The following is a 15,229-nucleotide window of genomic DNA, read 5'->3' on the forward strand; positions in this document are numbered from 1 at the left end:
CACAGATGCCCGAGTGTTTTTAGAGTGAACAATTTCACGCCTCGACAGGTGAGTTTCGGCATTCGCCTCGGGCGAATTCCAATCCTTACATATAGACCATCTATACAGGCCCATCTTGATGTTAACTCTGCCCATCGCTGATGCTCTGACCTCGACACGCTTCAGCGGAATTTTTCACATCGCACACACTCATCGGAGTGTGTTTACGTTTGGCTTATAACGTTGATACGATGATATATATGTACCATCTATACGTATAAAAGTCATTTTTAGAACGCACCATAGACAGATAAATAAAGTCTCTACACCCACACAAAAAACAACAGCAAGAACGTAGAGAGCTCAAGGTTATAAAGGTGATCGGAAAGTCGAAAACTGGGATTTTTTGAATTACTTTATTGTACTCATAAATAGATTAACTTAGGCGTATACTTAATTTAAGGCGACAAGCCTTTGCGTTGCTTTAATGTGTTGTTTGTGTGAGTGTTTTGTTGTGTTGAGTTTTTTCATTGGTGAGGAATATCTTTGTGTTCATGTTTCATCATACAAAATATATATGGTTATGCGTGTGTGTGTTCACTTATAATATGTTGTGTAGAAAAGTGTTTTGGACATCCTGGCGCTTACTTGCCGAGCAGGATCTTGCGGCCAGCGCCGAGGTTCTGGCCAGCCTGGGTGGCTCCCTTGTTGGAACCGGCCTGCAGACCCACGATGGTCTGTCCAGCCTTCAGCTGCTCGTCGGTGAAGTCGCGCTTGCACTCATCGGCGGGCTTGGGGCCCAGGAAGGGACCCTTGAAGTCGGCGTGCTTGTAGGTCTGCAATGGTTCCAAAACCATTGGTCAGAAGGGGTTCAAAAAACTACTTGATAAAATCCAAAACTTACGGCACGGCCCAAAGCGAAGATGGTGTTGGTCACATTGGCAATATCCTTCTTCTCGTACAGATCGACGGTCTGGAAGACATCAATATCGGGCACACCGTACTCCTTCAGGGCCTTCTGGAAGTTGTTGATGTTCTCCATGAACTTGAACTGGCCGCCCGAGGAGTTGACCTTGGCCACCGAGTTGGGGGACAGGACGTTGATCAGCTTGCACAGCACCTGACCGTCCTTGAGCACATCCTCGTAGGACTGGCCGGCGGGGAACTTCTCGTTGATGATGGCCTCAACCCATTCCTGGGCCTCCTTGTCCATCTCGGGATTGCGCTTGCCGGCAATCTGGGTGGATTAAATAAAAACAAAACAAAACTTTAGGCACTAAAATTCACAAATATCCTCTAAAACTTTCACATTTTTTCACTTTTTTTATAGATTTTTTTAAGGATCTTTCTTTCTAATTTCACTGCTTAAGTATTCACCTTGGCACGAACGGCACGCTCAAGAGACATGTTTGATTTTTGGTTTTGGTTTTGGGTTCTGTGGGATCTTCACTAAAGCTCTGACAAGCTAACACTGATGCCGGCCAACGGGGCGTATGCGGCTTTTAAAGCGCGAGAGAGCGTTTTCCGACAGATTCGTTCAAGAATTTTCCAAAAATATATCCGAATTCGGAGTCGAGTGTGTGAAATTGCTGGGCGTGGGCGTTCTATATATTCGAAGCGCCGACTTTGCCCGCCTCCCTCGCATGAGTCGTGCGTTATAATTTTAGATCTTCATCGGCCGAGCAAAAGGAAAAATCCAAAGCATCACCATCAACGAATGCCTAATAATTTTCACACATGACCAATCGATGGAAAGTGTGTGTGAGTGTGTGTGTGTGTGTGTACATGGTGCTCTTCGAAATGCGCTGCTCATTTGCATGTTAACCGCATTTTTCGGACTTGACCAGGCCAACAAGCTTGCTGTCCTGCTGCTGTCATTTTCTGGCGCGTGCATTCGTTGCTCGTAATTTCCATCGGCCTGCATTGGATCATAATTAAAATTGGCAACAAATTGGTTCCCATCGAAAGACACATCCTCCAGAAATACCATGGAAATGAAGCATCCTCAAAAATAATAACCATTTCGATATTTCTTTTCTATTATTTTGCTGGAAAACAAATATAAAGGTCATTACAAAAATGTTTATACTTACATCAACGTAATTTTTCGGAAATCGTATCATAACTGGATTATTAAGCACTGAAATGTACCAAATGAAATGAAATGAAAAACTTTCCTTTTAATTATTTTGTAAATGTTTCCTCAATGTTGATAAAAGTAAAATTAATAAATAAAAAAACTAAAACTAAAAGGATATATTTTAAAGCTGATTAATGTGAAATTAAAATAAAACATTTTAGAGGGTATCAACAAGTCATGTTAGGATCCAGAACAGCATGTCTGGCCTTGTGCGAAGATTTTTAATAATGGATTAGATTCAACGACTAGGCTAAATACAGGTCGTTGAACGTTTATTCCACATCTCAGCTCTTTGGACTTCATCTCAATTATTTATATCCTGACGGCAAGAATAGTTAGAAAAGTTTTGGTAGCAAACAGCATGATTAAATGGAATTCGGGAAAAAAAAACTTTGCCGAATAAAACTTTGTTCTAGATGGCAAAAAAGTAACCACAACTTTTTTTTTGTTTTTCAAATGAAAATGCAGTTAACGTTACTCAACGTTGAAGGACGCTCTTTGACCTTTTATATTTGTTCCTTTTTTAAGTAAGCAAAATATTATTAAATATGTTTCTGAACGTCTAGGATTACGTAACTTTCTTGTTTAATAAAGTTGAGTTTTAAAAAATTTTTTAAATTTGATAAGAAGGAATTCCCTTTAGCTATTAACTATATTGGCCTTAACTATTATTGCCAACAAGCTAATATTAATTGCGTTTGTAACAATATTATTTCTGTAGCGCCACTACTTCATTTTCGATTAAATAGCTTTAAACACTTAATTATATAATTCGCAAAAAAACTTAGCCACCACTTAATTATGAATATAAAATGATTAAATTAAATTATTATGAAAGTAAAGAATTAATGAACTGATTAATTGCAGCTTACTTTCATAATACATCATAAAAAATATATATATTACCCCTCTACATTTAACCCATAAAATAAGCAATAAATTGCAATTATAATCTGTTAATGCGTATAAATTCAGATTACCAGTCAACGCAGCAAGACTGCGAACCATTTACAAGCATTCAAAAACACAAGGCCAGCGATTATTTTATGAGCAGGCAATTAACTTGAATTATGCGCCTTGTGTTATTGAAAAACACTTTGTTAGAGACAGATATCAACGCCAAAAGACACCCAAACAATCAGAACAAGAGGGCAATAAATTGAGGAGGACAAGTCAAGGCGTCTTGCAAGTGCCAAAGTTCGTGTCACCCGGCAAAATAAAAATGAATATTTTATTAAAGTAAGTCGGAGAAAAACCAAACAAAACAAATCGGACAGCAACATCTATTTCGGGTGGGGGAAAATCATTCTGCTAGAGCGGATACTATTTCGATAACACTCGGAAAATCCCCGACATACACGTAAAAGGCCCGACGAATTTGTGCTCTGGGTAACGCAACTATTTCTATATTCTCAATCCCGAACAGGTGGAACCGAAATAGTTGAGATTTTCCAGGCTTTTCTTGCTTTTTCTCTCGCCCAAAACAGATGGCGTGTTCGTTTATTTTTACCGCCTCCTTGGCCCGCGGCACTTCGACGGACCACTTGTCTCATTTCTTTTAATTAACAAATACTCGGCGGATTGGAGAAAGCCGCAGTTGCTGCCATTTAAGTGAATTAAATTTGCCGAAGGCTGGGTTTTGACTATTGTCTTCACAAAAATTTAATTAATGCCCCCCAGATGTGCCGGCCATTTTTCATGGCAATTAAATTATTGTAATTGCATTTGCTGGGGGCGGGCCAAAACGTCGAGTTGTAAGTGAAAGAATCAAATTCAATTACGACATAAGGGAACACTCGAGAATTTCGAAAGCAGAGCGTCCAGTTGAATTGCAATTCAAACAAACGCCTGATTAAATGTTTATCCAGACCCTTGGGTCCGTCCCCCATGCATCCTCATCATCAGCCAGCATCGTTTTGGCCAAATTGCACAGAGGACACACACATGTTTGTCCAGGAAAATTAGATGCGAGGGTGGAAACATCCTGGCGGGAAACCATTTTCCAGGCGCCAAGTTAGCCAGGATTATTTTCCCATAAATCAGCATAAAAACTCCACAAAGGCCAAATGGCCAGCGTACAATGGCCCAAAAATGGCAACGCATATCCGAAATGAAGTCGAGCGAAAATTAGGTCGTTGGGGAAAGGATCCCGCCCTTGGGGCAGCAACCACTTGCTGGCATTTGTGCCGCTTCCGCTGGCTTACAGTGAAGCTGGGCGGAAACGGAAATTGAGTCAAGCGCTCCAGTTTGCAGACTGCAATTTCATTTATAAACAAAAAGCAAACAAACAGCATCGATTCGAACAGACACTGATACAGATACAGATTCGTGCCCCATTGGCAATGAGTTGGCCGGCTAAGAATAGACACATTATTTATTTAAGCTCAGCATTTAATTGGAAAATCATGCCCAATGTCGTCATTTTGCTAACAAAAATAAACACTCGATTCGCCGCGGTCATGGCATAGAATAGTTATTTATAAGTTTCCCATAATTTCTCTAGACATTTTTCCGCTCCTTGCGACAAAAGCAATTAAATAAATTTCGCATTTGCACATTGTCGTCGAAGAAATATGCTTCGCACAATGTTGGCAGAAAATATTCTTTGAAATATATAGATTTTACCTTTTGCTAATACTGTATTCCTGACAATTCAACCGAAAAAAACCAAAACACAAACTGTAAAGAGCTTTTGGCGCGACTTTTGGCTAACCTTTGCATTTAATTTGCATTTTATTATTGACTTTATTGTTTTCATACACTTTTTACAGGAGAATCATTGTGACTTTTACATCTTTGTCTTAAATCGTAACAAGTAAAAAAATTATTTTGAACGTCGAAAAAATGTTCCAATTACAGTTTAATAATTACAATTTAATAATTCGAATATGGATACTTTTAAGTATTCCCAACTAATCTTAAATTGAGCGTTTTTTTAGATTGAAAATATAAAATTACTTAATTTTTATGTTTTATTGTTTTTTGTCAACGTATATGACACCTTAAATCTAATAAAATTAAATTTGAACCTAGCAAAAAATCACTAAAATACAAATAGACAAGACAGTGTTAGATGTTAAATTTGATCAAATTTCTTTTGGTTTTTGTTATATTTTGGATGAAAAAATATATATTATCCCTTATAATACTTCAGAGTTAATAACGTTTTTATTAAACTCCCAAGAGTATTTCTAAATCTATTTCAAATCAAGATTTTCTTTTGTTCCCAACTTGCTCCAGCAATTATTGCGATACGGAATCTTTTGAACTTTTTTGTTTATTGGTTGTCAGATGTTTGTTCGGTCTGTTCTCTTGGTTTCTGTTTGGCTTTCACCCAATATCATTCAACCGAACGGTCTTTGGGAAATCTTAAGACGAGTGCCTCAGATAAATGATACTGGCGCTGTGGGTGTGGTCCAGCCTCCGCCCCGAAAAACCGAAAAAAGGTTAATTAGAAATTCAGCAGGACCGCAACCAAGATGCCGAGCACTTAACCACAACAAAAAGGTCTACTTCGCCAGCTGGCCGAGAATATGGAAGGTGAAAATAATATAATAGAAATTTATATGTGCGAAGGCGGTTAGTTGTGCGCCAAAAGTAAAAGCTAGAAATGGTTGTGGATTTGGAGAGTCGGCAGCCAGCCGTTTTAATCAATAATTCAACTGTGACTGCTTTCCAATTTGTGGCCAACAGACGAAATGTCTGACCCGAAATAAAATCGGCAAATATTGGCCCAAGTAATAATCGAAGAGCTAAGCCCGAAATCGCTTGTACCAAATGGCGAATGCGAAAACTTTGTCAATATTTCAGCATCACGCACCGCTGACTCCTGGACTCTGAATGCTTCGAATGGTGAATTGTTACCATAAAATGGCCTGGCCTAATTGAATTTCCTGGCTAACACTTTAAAGCCGGCTGCTAGGCTACTTACTAGGAGCGTGTAATGAGGTTTATGCCACTCCTCCGCATCGCAAAACTTTCCATTTCGGCAAATTGACTGGCAGTCGCTGAAGGCTGACTTCAAAGCAGCATTTTCACTAAATCAATTTGCACAAAGTATTCGACGGCATTAGGCTCAAGGAGTTCTGGACCCCCCTACCATCATTCCAAAAAAAAAAAAGTTTCGAACAAAAGTTGTCGTCTGTCATCCATAACTCGATTTGTAACTGGCAATGTGTGCCGCATTAGGGTTCCCTCATGACTGGGCTCCAATTTTCAACAGCTATGCTAATTTGAAGCCATTATGCGCCTAATTATGGTGACTCCGCTAGCCAGGAAATGTGAGAAAATTTAGGGTATCTAATAAGAGATAACAGAAGCAGAGATTTCTGTATTATAAATAGGGTAATTACTTTTTTCTATTCAAAGGCCCCAAACAATTTCGGTTTTAATTACAATGACATAGTTTTTAATTACAAATTTGCCCATGTTCATACTCAACCCATATTATTAGTTTAAATATGAACTCATCTTATCTTATCTATTTAATGTTATAATTTTCCAATGTCTTTCCTTATTATCTCTTTAATTATGTATATTTTTCTACATCATGGACAATATTTATGTTTCACATTAAGTTTTTTTTTCCATGTTTGTTGAAAAACAGAAATGATTGCGTGTTTATAGGAAAAAAGTTAACTTGTTTTCCCATTGGTTTTTTATCTGTGTTTACTGTGCCTAATTTATGCAGGTTGAAAAGTCCTAGCCTGTTCAGTTTTAATTATTTATTTAGCATCATAACAACAACAATAATAATGATTTAAATTAAATTGCCTTCCCGCGCGGTATGTGCAATATATTTGCTTTTAAATATCAATTCGATTCCGCTGGTCTGGGACATTTCCCAGTGGGTGGCATTGCATCATCATCGTCAAGCGCTGGAATTGCCCATAAATAAAGTCGGATGTATATGTATATGGGACAACGTGGCCTTTAATCGAATTCATAGCAACATGCAAATACACACAAAAAATTGGTAGAAAAAATGTTAAATATTCAGTGTCGACGCAGTTAATGCTCTTAAGATTCGGCCATTATACAAAATTCTTTAGTTGAATTACATTTTTTGTAGTGCTTTTCAATGTATGCAGTGCAAGATTTTATCTCAAAAGACCGTATAAATACGAGGTTCTTAAATAGTTCAAATTTGCATACAGGTTTCAACTCTCTATGTAAAATAAATTGCATTTTCCGAATAAAGGAAATTAAAAAGTAAAATTATATACTTTATGTTTAAAATATATGACGGACATATTTTCAATTTATAAATTCATATCAAACGATTAGGGCTGACAGGTATTAAAACCTTAAATATATCTATTTGTCTCTTAAGAAAAATCCTTTAGTCGACCAAATAAAGCCTTTAAAATCTGTTCAGATTCCTGGGATTCTCCAGCTTATGCAACATTTTATTTGCGACTTGCGGTCCCACATAAAATTGCAAATTGATGCAAATCCCATGACAAAGTTGCTCATCCCTCCGGCAGAAGGGTACCATGAAACTTAAGTAAAATAATTCAGTTTTGTGTATCTGGGACCCCGGATGGTCTGTTGGATGACCGTTGACAGAAAGCTAAAACATCCCGGCCACCGTGACAAAAAAATCTCTGTACAAGCACTGACAGCGCGAAGGGCAGATAAATGTTGAGACAACGCCGGGTAAAATTGAAAAACTTGCAGAGCGCAAAGTTTGCCGCGTGCCTCGGGAAGATGTTGCTGCTGCGGCACGGCGTCCACAAAAAGCAATAGCAATGGCTGCACTTTTCGCTGACAGTTGGCAGTTGAGAAGTCGGGTCGAAGGAGCAGGGATCCGATGAAAGGACCAGGTGCACGTAGTCCCCAAGAGGAAAAGCTGGGTGCGGATGGGGAGCGCGATGCGTGCGTTAAACTTTGTTCGAGTTGGCTGACCAGGACATTGAGTTACATACTTGCTCCTCGAGGATGGGCCGGAGCAATTAGTGGCTGGCCCTCAAAGAGGATTACCCCGCTCAACTGGAGGGCACTCGATACGGCTATTAGGCCTGACAAGCTGTCATTAGGACACAAACGTTCGGAGCAGGCAAATATTAGCCAACGTTTGGTGAGTAAACAGGGGTCAAGCGCGTATATGTTAATGAGTTGGTAAATTTTCGCGGCCAACCGCTAAATTGCTTTGAAATCGGCGGTAATACACATGTATTTCCCTCCTGCGGAGCAAACATCATTTTGAACTGGAAAGGGATTTCCTGCACCCATAATTATACCAAATTCGAGGAATTATAAAAAGGGTTAAGGGGGTGGCTATTTACATACTCGTTCCCCTGAGTCGTTTTAAAAAGATGAAAAAATAATTCAATAAGTGTGTCGAAACCAACATATACTTTACATTTTATGAACTTTATATTTTTGGTAAGTAACAATGGGTATAAAAAATGTGAACTTTACTTTATTCTTTAATGAATTTATACTGTCTTAATAGATTTTCGTTCCCAAATTCCAAATCAGATCTCTTCCGCGTTTTGAGATATAGGACCTCAAAGTTGGAAAAATTACGATTTTATTATCTTTTGAACATCAATAGCAGACCATTTGATTTACTTTGTTTAACAACATGAATAAGTCCAACTCTTTAGCTTTTAAATATTTCTTTCCAAACAACTTTATCTTTAAATTAATACCTTTATTAGTATACATTTTTGGTGTAACATAAATTACTTATTTTTTTCTTACTAACCCAATTTTTGTAATTTGTTGAATGCAAAATGCTTTAAAAATTCGGGCTATAATGAGATTTTATTTGTTTATTTTCTAGAAAGCAATACAAAATTCTAACAAAAATTTCACATCTGGATGCATATATGTAGTTTATAGCTCAAAATCAATTTGATTCACATTTTTAATTAGTTCATTAAATGCATTTTGTGTGTCAGAAATAAAATGTTTACAATTTTTTAAAAAGCATTTTTTATTACTTAATTTTAAACAAATATTTACTATGTTTTCTAAAAAAAGTTTAATAAAGATTCAAGTTATGAGCAACTACATATGTATATTAAAGTGCTGTTATGGAATGATAAGAAAATATGGAAATTTGAGTTATTATGTATACTTTCCCATCTATTTAGAGAGATTTCACATATACCTTGAACCTTCACCTGCAAAGCAAACATGAAATTATACTCCAGGCCAAAGCCAAATTAAACACGCCATTTTAATAACTATCTAGAGCTGTTCCACATCCTCGGCGGAGGAGGCGGAAGAGGAGGATGGGAACTGGAAGCCCCCGACGCTCTCCATCGTTCCGCGCAGCTTCTCCAATCCGCCGCAGTTGGCCTCGTAGGCATCCAGCTGCTGCATCGCGGTGAACCAGCGCCGCAGACGTGGGAACTGCGCCAGGGGAAACATGAGACTGACGGTGCTCAATGTGGTCACGATGGATAAGTCGGCGAGCGTCAGCTGAAACCGCAGCAACAAAGGTGAAATTCTAAACTCAATTGAACCGCGGCCACAACGACAGGGAATCGCAATCAGATGAGGTGGTTTGTTACCTGTCGTCCGGCCATGAAATCGCTACTTTCCAGGTAGCGCTCCATGATGACATATGCCTCGGTCAGCTTGCGTTCGTGGTGCGCCACGTCCACTTGGTCAAATCCCTGGCGGACAATTGCCGACTGTGCAACATATAGAAGCAATTAAAACTAAGTAGTGCAAGTAAGTAAGGGAAAACCAACCATGAAATCACTGTCACGTCGGAAGAGAAAGGAGCACTCGAAGAGCAGGAGGTTCATGACTTTCATACGTTCTTCGTGCTCCTGAGGCCACAGATTTCCACTCTCGTCGAACTTTTCCGCCAGGTGAATAAGTATAGCATGGCTATCGGTCAGAACCAGATCACCATGCACCAATGTGGGAACACTGTGCAGGGGATTTAACTGAAAAATTGTATAAATTTAAATTTTTAATAGATTCCGAATTTATCTACACAAAAACTAATATTTAATATTTTTAAAATATTAGCAGACTAAAACTTACAATACATTTTAATTAGTTAAGATTACTTTGTTAAGCAAAGAATATAAATGAATTATCACTGAATAAATTTGCCTCCCTTACCTCCAGAAAGTCTTTCTTGAATTGCTCGCCTTTAAAGAGATCCACAAACCGTAGCTCCACATCGATATCCAGCAGCTTAATTAGCATAAGACAACTGCGCACCGGCGGACTGCGATCGTCGTAGTACAAAATCGGCTTAGGTTGAGACATATCGGAAATATCAGGTAGAAAAACAGACAAACGAACGCCTTGAAAGCCGATCAGCAACTAAATGGGATTGCAGTTGCTGTGTTGAAACAGTTCAGGGTCCCCCACTATAAAAATACAATAATTAACAATTTTGAGAAATTACTTTTAATAATTACAATCTTAGTACTTAAAATTTCGCTCCTACTTATTTGGATATAAAAGAACTTAATTATGGATGGAATTTAAAATGTAACGTTTATTTCTAAACACATGTAGCAGCCCTGAATTAGTGTTGCAAAACAATAAATGTTAGCCGCCCTGTTAAGCCTGCTGTTAGGAACAGCTGTTCGACCACACTTTCGGAGCAAGAAGAAGCACCTGCATTTTCGCCACTAAAAACCAGGAAAACATTTAATTTTTTTGGTTTTATAACTGAAAATCAGGGTAATTTGTCGGCATACCTGCTTCACCATGTACCTCTCGCGCCAGTTGAGATTGCTGCCCAGGGCGAACATTGCGCGCAGCTTGAGTTCCAGCGGAGCACATTACACAACAGCGCCGGCAGAGGATTCCCATTCCACCATTGAGATTCCCAATCGGATCGAGCGTTCGCCCACCGATATTCTCCAAGCGCTGGCCGGCACCGTGGGCAGGGACCACACTGCTCCGCACTACAAATACCACGATGACCCATTCCTGATACCAATGTCCAATGCGGCGAAACGCACTTACGCCATGTCAAAGGAATCTGGACGCAAGGCGGCCAAATGGATCAAGGAGGAGCACCGCGAGCTATTTATGGTGAGTGGTCAGGAGGAACATTACCCGGATCTAACGATTTTCCATCCTTCAGCACCAAGAAGCTCAACCAGCGGTCGAAAAATTCGCACCCAGCATGGTATACACCGAAGATTCCCACGTGGAGGAGAGTTCCCTTCGCCAACTGATTAGCCAAGGTGAACTCAAGGATGCTGTCCTGGTCTACAACCTGCTTGAACAAAAGGGTACTTCAATCAGCCCCGATCTTAAGCAAAGCCTTCTGGAGCTGGTGTGCTTCCACAACAATCAGGAACCACTGCCGGAGGAGTATATCGAGGAGCGCTGGTTCATGCAGAACAACCAACGCCGTGAGCGGAGTGCCAAGACCTGGAAGGATGGGGATCTGGCAGAGAAACTATACTCCGAAATCGAACCAAAGACGCCGCAATCCTACGCCTCCCTTATCCGTGGTATGGCTAAGTATTTGCAGTGCGAACGAGCATATGCACTGCTGCAAGAGGCCGGTGAAAAGCAGATCCAACTGGACACAAACACCTTTAATTCCATTATCCAAATAGTAAGCTTCTTGAAGGACACGGCCGAGCAGCGTTGGCAGCTCTGCACGGAGCTGCTGCAGGAAATGTCACAGCAGAAGCTAAGACCCAATTTGGGAACTTTGAATTCTGTTCTTCAGTGCATCAGCACCTTTGGCAACTTTAAGCTAGCACGCTCCGCTGCCCTTCAGGTGCTGCCGGAATTTAAGCAACTAGGCGTGAGTCCCAGCCTGGGCACCTACTACTACCTGCTGATCATCTTTTGCCGGGAAAGGGGACCAGTGTCACACGTTATTGTGGATATTCTTAACGACATCGCTGGCAAGGAGTTCCAGATTGAGCATCCCAAGGACACGTACTTCTTTGCCACCGCCATGGATGTGTGCCGCAATCACTTACACGACAAATCGCTGGCCAAGAAGGTGAATGAGCTGTTGCATACCGGCAAGAACTACGATCTGGTAGGCGATTCTTTCAAAGAGTCGATCTATTATCGCAACTACTTAGCACTGCTGTGCCAAACCGAGTCGCTCGATGACTTCATGCTGACTTACGACCTGCTGGTACCCAACATCTACATCCCCGAGCCGGGCATCATGGAGGAGATCCTGAGAGCCGTCGAGATCAATGGCGGGGTGGAGTATGTGCCACGCATCTGGTCGGACATGGTTGTTTTCGATCACACGCACCGCGAAAGCCTTCTTCTATATGTGCTTCGCATTTTGGTAGACAATAAGCCGAGTGGTGAATCCCCCGCCCAACAACAGCTACCGGAGCAGGGCGCCAAGGTGGCCCTAGATATGTACGAGAAGGTAGAAGACGCTATTAAGCGCCTACGAAAGGTCTCCTTCACCGGGCAAATGCTGGGAGATATCCTCACGCTGCTAGTTCGCGGAGGTAACTTCGAAAAAGCTTGTGAAGTGTTCGCCCACGTCGACAAGAACCAGCACAGGATTCCCGGAACGCCAGCCGAAAGTGCTCTGCAAGAGTTTGTGGAGGCCAGCGTGTTGGAGAAGTCACCCAGCCAGGCGCTGGTTGTCCTGCAGTATGCCGTAGAGAACAATATGGATTCCAGTGCATTGGCTAAACGCATCCATGAAGGATTTACGCTCAATGAAGTACACCTGTCCAAGCTTAAGTCGTTGGTAGGCGAAAGTTTCCTCGATAAGTAGTAAAGTCTTGTGTTAATAATATACTTTTGTAATTGATATAAAAAACTTGTTAAATAAATTACCATAAAAATGAAGTACATTTTTTGTTTGAATAAATACTAATCACTTAAAATAAAATATTCTTGATATTTAGTAAAGCTTTAGTTTAATAAAACTCTTTTGTACTTGATATAAAAATTGGTTTATAAAAAAAGTGTCGCTACTCAAAATTATGACTTCCAAGCAAATATTTCTTGGTCAAAATATGGGATAATAATACTAGTCATTAGGTAATAACTACTAAGGTCTCCGCAAGCCAAGCTTATATAAACAGGCGATTTAGATATTATAGAGGTGGAACGATATAAATACTGATTAAGATTCAGGTATTGACTAGTTGGTTTCAGTATAACCATAAAGACACCGCCTTGATTAGTATTTTGATACTACAATTTTAACGTATTAGTAAATGCGACAAATCTTTACAATAATCCGGTATTAACGTCAACGATGGATAAGACACAATTGTAAACTAGTCCTCCTTGGGCGAGAATGCTACTATTGGTTCCCAGTTCACCCCATCATGAGGCAAATCACTACGTAAGAAAGGTGAGAGCCAGGTGAGATGCATCCTGTGACCGAGCACCATCTCCAGGTTGCCCCGCAAACCTCGGTCGTACTTCCTCGTGCCGCGCTCCCTCGTCACCGAACCGCTCTTGACTATCGACCAGTGGAAGACCAGAAGCAGCGAGGATATGGCGAAGCCTAAAAGGGTGAGATCATATATTACCACGTAAAAGGACGCCCAGCTGGGATACAGCATTAGGCTGACGACGGGAGCGAAGACGGTAAACAGAGTTGACCACCGCCAGTAGATATCCGGATGGAGGTGCCACAGGTAGATGCTCTCCATTATGGCAGCCGCCAAGGATCCGATAATCATGTACACCAGATAGAAGAAAAAGTACCGGTAGTTGTGGTGCCCGATACAGCAGCAGGTGAATCGGCAGTGGTGATCCCGCTTCAGGACGCACACCTTGCACACCTCGCAGTGCCAGGAGCGCGGTGGCACCAGAGTTTGGCAGTCGTGGCACATGTGCCACCTCGCTAACTTCCCCGTGTCCACTGGTGGCTTTAACAGCTCCACTAGAAAGATAATCTTAGTACATATACTTTAATATAATGGCAAGGTACCCACTTCTGATACTAGTATCCACCAACATGCAGGCCAGCATGTTCGAGGTGATGTTGAAGATGACGAACAGGCTGGCCAGCCATAGTACCGTGTACCAAAAGCCTCCTATGGCAAATAGCTCCGGCATCACAGTGGTCACCTGGAAGATGTATGTCACCGGCACAAAGATGGCCACAAGCAGGAAACACGCCAAATCCGACATGGAACGGGGTTTAACCCGATCCCACGGGCGCAAAATCATTTTACTCCCGTTATTTTTACACCCCCACAGTGATTCCTTTTTACAGTGCTGGAAATCGCTTCGGGGCAGTGCTGTTAACGGTAAAATTGATAGCCGTTTGAAAATGAAAGTACTAAAATGAACCAGTAGACTGTTAAATTAATTCAAATGTGACGAAAGTTTTATGTGAATCTATAAATTTATCTAATTTAAAAGTGCTGGAAATCGTTTCTGGGCATAGCTGTTAACGGTAAAATTGATAACCATTTAAAATAAAAGTACTAAAAATGAACCGTTAAAATAGTTCAAGTGTGACGAAAGTTGTATGACTCTATGACTCTTAGTGACTCTAAAAATGTATTAAATTTCAAAAAATTTAGAAGAACCTAAAATAAACTTATAACTCAATTGATTTTATGCTGGAAAGGTCCGCTACATGTTTAATGTTCTTAAACTTAATTTTAATCTTTTGACTAAGAAAATACATTATAAAACATTTGTGAAACTAGCAGATCCTACAAAAAAACAGCTTGATAAGAGTTGTTCAATAATAAATAATACTTTAACGAACTGATAAGAAACAATCACACCAGGTCAAGCCTCGCTTTGTTTCGTAGTATTTCAATGGGTAAGTCCATTCCTGTAAAAGCATTAAAGTTTACTTTTGTTGTACATATACAAAATCAAGACGTGGTTTTTAATGGAATTTAACAAAGAACATTTTAAAATCATTTTCTTTAAGTTTTCAGCAATTGTTTTAAATATAAATACTACTGTTTCGACTTATTTAGCTTCGGTTATTACTAAAGCAACCGAGTTTTTTTGCCTAAAAGTTCATTATTTCTTACTAGAACTAGTTCGCAGTGATAATAAAGTCATTGACAGTTAGATATGGGCACGGGCCTCATTAATTTAACCGTGACACCTTGTTAACAAATTTGTTTTACGCAGCATTAATTGGATATTTTCCAATTAGTTTTCTTAATATTAAAAAAAACTTGTTTTTTAAAT

At 40.1% G+C, this 15,229-nt stretch overlaps 4 protein-coding genes across 4 annotated transcripts; 1 reads left to right on the top strand and 3 right to left on the bottom strand.

The window, feature by feature from the left end:
- Window positions 1-376: 376 nt before the first annotated feature.
- Window positions 377-1,483, bottom strand: LOC108051305 (muscle-specific protein 20). Its single transcript, XM_017133362.2, has 3 exons — window positions 1,357-1,483; window positions 884-1,216; window positions 377-815 (listed from the first exon to the last, which is right to left on the bottom strand). The coding sequence occupies exons 1-3, from the start codon at window positions 1,384-1,386 to the stop codon at window positions 624-626; spliced, it is 555 nt and encodes a 184-aa protein (XP_016988851.1). The 5' UTR covers window positions 1,387-1,483; the 3' UTR covers window positions 377-623.
- Window positions 1,484-8,871: 7,388 nt separating this feature from the next.
- Window positions 8,872-10,403, bottom strand: LOC108051308 (glutathione S-transferase E14). Its single transcript, XM_017133366.2, has 4 exons — window positions 10,211-10,403; window positions 9,829-10,029; window positions 9,646-9,768; window positions 8,872-9,553 (listed from the first exon to the last, which is right to left on the bottom strand). Exons 1-4 carry the CDS (start codon window positions 10,358-10,360, stop codon window positions 9,320-9,322), a joined length of 708 nt encoding a protein of 235 aa, XP_016988855.1. The 5' UTR covers window positions 10,361-10,403; the 3' UTR covers window positions 8,872-9,319.
- Window positions 10,404-10,677: 274 nt separating this feature from the next.
- LOC108051328 (protein PTCD3 homolog, mitochondrial) lies at window positions 10,678-12,901 on the top strand. Its single transcript, XM_017133405.1, has 2 exons — window positions 10,678-11,140; window positions 11,193-12,901. Exons 1-2 carry the CDS (start codon window positions 10,811-10,813, stop codon window positions 12,822-12,824), a joined length of 1,962 nt encoding a protein of 653 aa, XP_016988894.1. The 5' UTR covers window positions 10,678-10,810; the 3' UTR covers window positions 12,825-12,901.
- LOC108051329 (probable palmitoyltransferase ZDHHC24) lies at window positions 12,832-14,297 on the bottom strand. Its single transcript, XM_017133406.2, has 2 exons — window positions 14,002-14,297; window positions 12,832-13,949 (listed from the first exon to the last, which is right to left on the bottom strand). Exons 1-2 carry the CDS (start codon window positions 14,237-14,239, stop codon window positions 13,336-13,338), a joined length of 852 nt encoding a protein of 283 aa, XP_016988895.1. The 5' UTR covers window positions 14,240-14,297; the 3' UTR covers window positions 12,832-13,335.
- Between the last annotated feature and the right edge of the window lie 932 nt (window positions 14,298-15,229).

This window comes from Drosophila rhopaloa, unplaced genomic scaffold (genome assembly GCF_018152115.1).
Source record: "Drosophila rhopaloa isolate 14029-0021.01 unplaced genomic scaffold, ASM1815211v1 contig_115, whole genome shotgun sequence".
NCBI classification, from domain to species: domain Eukaryota; kingdom Metazoa; phylum Arthropoda; class Insecta; order Diptera; family Drosophilidae; genus Drosophila; species Drosophila rhopaloa.

Coding starts and splice junctions, on each gene's coding strand:
- LOC108051305 (XM_017133362.2), bottom strand. CDS start 1,386: ATGTCTCTTGAGCGTGCCGTTCGTGCCAAG. Junction 1,217..1,356: donor AGCGTGCCGTTCGTGCCAAG/GTGAATACTTAA, acceptor TAATCCACCCAG/ATTGCCGGCAAGCGCAATCC. Junction 816..883: donor TCTTCGCTTTGGGCCGTGCC/GTAAGTTTTGGA, acceptor GAACCATTGCAG/ACCTACAAGCACGCCGACTT.
- LOC108051308 (XM_017133366.2), bottom strand. CDS start 10,360: ATGTCTCAACCTAAGCCGATTTTGTACTACGACGATCGCAGTCCGCCG. Junction 9,769..9,828: donor GACGTGACAGTGATTTCATG/GTTGGTTTTCCC, acceptor TATGTTGCACAG/TCGGCAATTGTCCGCCAGGG. Junction 9,554..9,645: donor ATTTCATGGCCGGACGACAG/GTAACAAACCAC, acceptor CTGCGGTTTCAG/CTGACGCTCGCCGACTTATC.
- LOC108051328 (XM_017133405.1), top strand. CDS start 10,811: ATGTACCTCTCGCGCCAGTTGAGATTGCTGCCCAGGGCGAACATTGCG. Junction 11,141..11,192: donor AGCACCGCGAGCTATTTATG/GTGAGTGGTCAG, acceptor TCCATCCTTCAG/CACCAAGAAGCTCAACCAGC.
- LOC108051329 (XM_017133406.2), bottom strand. CDS start 14,239: ATGATTTTGCGCCCGTGGGATCGGGTTAAACCCCGTTCCATGTCGGAT. Junction 13,950..14,001: donor GGTGGATACTAGTATCAGAA/GTGGGTACCTTG, acceptor TTATCTTTCTAG/TGGAGCTGTTAAAGCCACCA.